This window comes from Marmota marmota, unplaced genomic scaffold, assembly GCF_001458135.2.
Source record: "Marmota marmota marmota unplaced genomic scaffold, marMar, whole genome shotgun sequence".
Lineage (NCBI taxonomy): Eukaryota > Metazoa > Chordata > Mammalia > Rodentia > Sciuridae > Marmota > Marmota marmota.
The window spans coordinates 1,285,749-1,287,871 of NW_026000102.1; the positions used below are offsets into that span (position 1 = coordinate 1,285,749).

General features: G+C 60.2%; 1 protein-coding gene across 1 annotated transcript in view; it reads left to right on the forward strand.

The window, feature by feature from the left end:
- Srm (spermidine synthase) overlaps nt 1-2,088 on the forward strand; it is a 4,245-nt gene extending 2,157 nt beyond the window's left edge. The window contains exons 2-4 of the mRNA XM_048783559.1: nt 194-387; nt 798-890; nt 1,648-2,088. Of these exons, the coding sequence (XP_048639516.1) occupies nt 194-387; nt 798-890; nt 1,648-1,887 (527 nt within the window). The 3' untranslated portion in view covers nt 1,888-2,088. The remainder of the gene's footprint in view (nt 1-193; nt 388-797; nt 891-1,647) is intronic.
- The last annotated feature ends 35 nt before the right edge of the window (nt 2,089-2,123 follow it).

Below are 2,123 nucleotides of genomic sequence, written 5' to 3' on the forward strand. Positions count from 1 at the left end.
GTGCACCCGTGCCCAGGGGCTGGGGGAGGCGTTCCATGCAGGCCTCGGGCAGGAGGCAGCCAGTGTGCGCCACGCTCCACGTGTCAGTCCCAGGACACGTCAGCCGAGGAGACCCCGAGTCCCACCCCAGACCCCACCCCGTGGGCTGGCCTGCCATCCCCGCCACGCGTCACCCTCTCTACTTACCCCTGAGACCCTGTGGCGGGGTTGGGGCACATTCCCTCACCCCAGAAGACTCAGGCCCCCGACTGTCACTCCACCCGCAGTAAGACCTACGGTAACGTGCTGGTGCTGGATGGCGTCATCCAGTGCACGGAGAGGGACGAGTTCTCCTACCAAGAGATGATAGCCAACCTGCCTCTCTGCAGCCATCCCAACCCCCGAAAGGTACCCTGCTCCAGCCCGGAGTTAGCCGTGAGTTCTGAGGAGCAGGGCTGGGCTACAAGAGGCCCCGGACATGCCCATGCCTGGCCCATGCTGCCTAGAGGCCTGTCAGAGAAAGCGCTGGCAAGGCTGAGGGGAGTCCCTGGGTGGATGGAGGCTGATGTTGCCTCTAGGGAGCAGTCCCCCCGAGCCCTGAACCTTAGAGCAACCCTGGGAGGGGCTCCCAGGAAAAGGGGACAGCCCTGGCCAGGTTGCTGAGGCTGGAAGGCATTTCTGAGAGTAGCGAATGAAGTCAGGCGGCTCGTGGCTCAGCAGAGCCCAGAACCCCCTGCTCCAGATGGTTCTGTAGGGTGGCCCTGCTCCTTGCCACTCAGACCTTCAGGGCCCCTGCCTCTGACTGTCCCCCACCCCAGGTGCTGATCATCGGAGGCGGAGATGGTGGCGTCCTGCGGGAGGTGGTGAAGCACCCCTCCGTAGAGTCTGTGGTCCAGTGCGAGATCGACGAGGTGAGTGCATGCCTGCTTGTCCCGCTTCGCCCAGACCTGGCCACGCTCCCTGGGCACGGTGCTGCACCTTGCTGGGAGGATTCCATGGGAAAATGGCACGCAGAGCTCCACGGCGCTAGTTCTTAATAGGCTCGGGACACTTCCAATTAGTAGGACTCTTTATACTGGGCCTGTTTTTAGTGCTCATTGGCTCTGCTGGGAATTGCTGGAGGTGCTGGGCTCCAGTAGTAGACAGGGGTGTCCTTTACCCTTGGCGATGAAGTTACAAGTTGGAGAAGACCTCAGAGGGGGATGTGGTAAGGCTTGACAGGGCCGGGGAGTGTGGCGGAGGCGGGAAGGCACAGGCCCAAGAGTGCAGGGTAATCAGGACAGGCCTCCAGGTGCAGCATTTAAGCTAGAGCCTGAGCAGAAGCCGATGGTGGGGCGGAGACCAAACAGGATTCTTGCTGCCGGGGTCTGGCGCTGCAACCTCTGACTTAGGAAATGGAAAGCAAGCTGTGCAGCTGGGGTAGTTGGCCTGTGGGGAGGGGACAGGGATAGTGGGAGATGAGGTCTGAGCTGCAGGCAAGAGCCAGCACCCCGTTCCCATGAGGAGCTGTGTGCCAGAGTTCTCCCCATTTTAAAGGTGTGGACACTGAGGTTCCAAAAAGGAAGGGCTTGTCCAAGGTGACCAGGCTCCCAGAAGTACTCCTGGGAGTCCCACTTGACTAGCTCCAGAGCCCAACTTCCTTCCTGCTCCTTCCTGTTCCCTCCTCAGGATGTCATCCAGGTCTCCAAGAAGTTCCTGCCCAGCATGGCTGTTGGCTACTCCAGCTCAAAGCTGACCCTGCATGTGGGCGACGGTTTTGAGTTCATGAAACAGAACCAAGATGCCTTCGATGTGATCATCACTGACTCCTCGGACCCCATGGGTGAGCAAGGGCTGAGGCCTCCACACCCTCCAGCAGCTGTTGCTCTAAAGTCAGTCTCTCAGAGGAGAGGACAGGAGGGTCCCTGAGATTACAGCTATACTCTCCCTCGTCAGTTGCTACCCTCCTCAAACAGGACTCAGGACAGGAGGGAAGAGACCAGGCCACTGCCCCAAGTTCACAAGTCTGGGGACCTGAGAGTGGGGATCAGACATTGGCCCACTGAGGGTCCAGTTTCTTCTTTGGCCTCCCCTCTGCCCTTGACTGGCCTACATTGGGGTGGAGATGAGTTCTAGTCCTTTTTTTTGGCGGCGGGGGGGGGGGG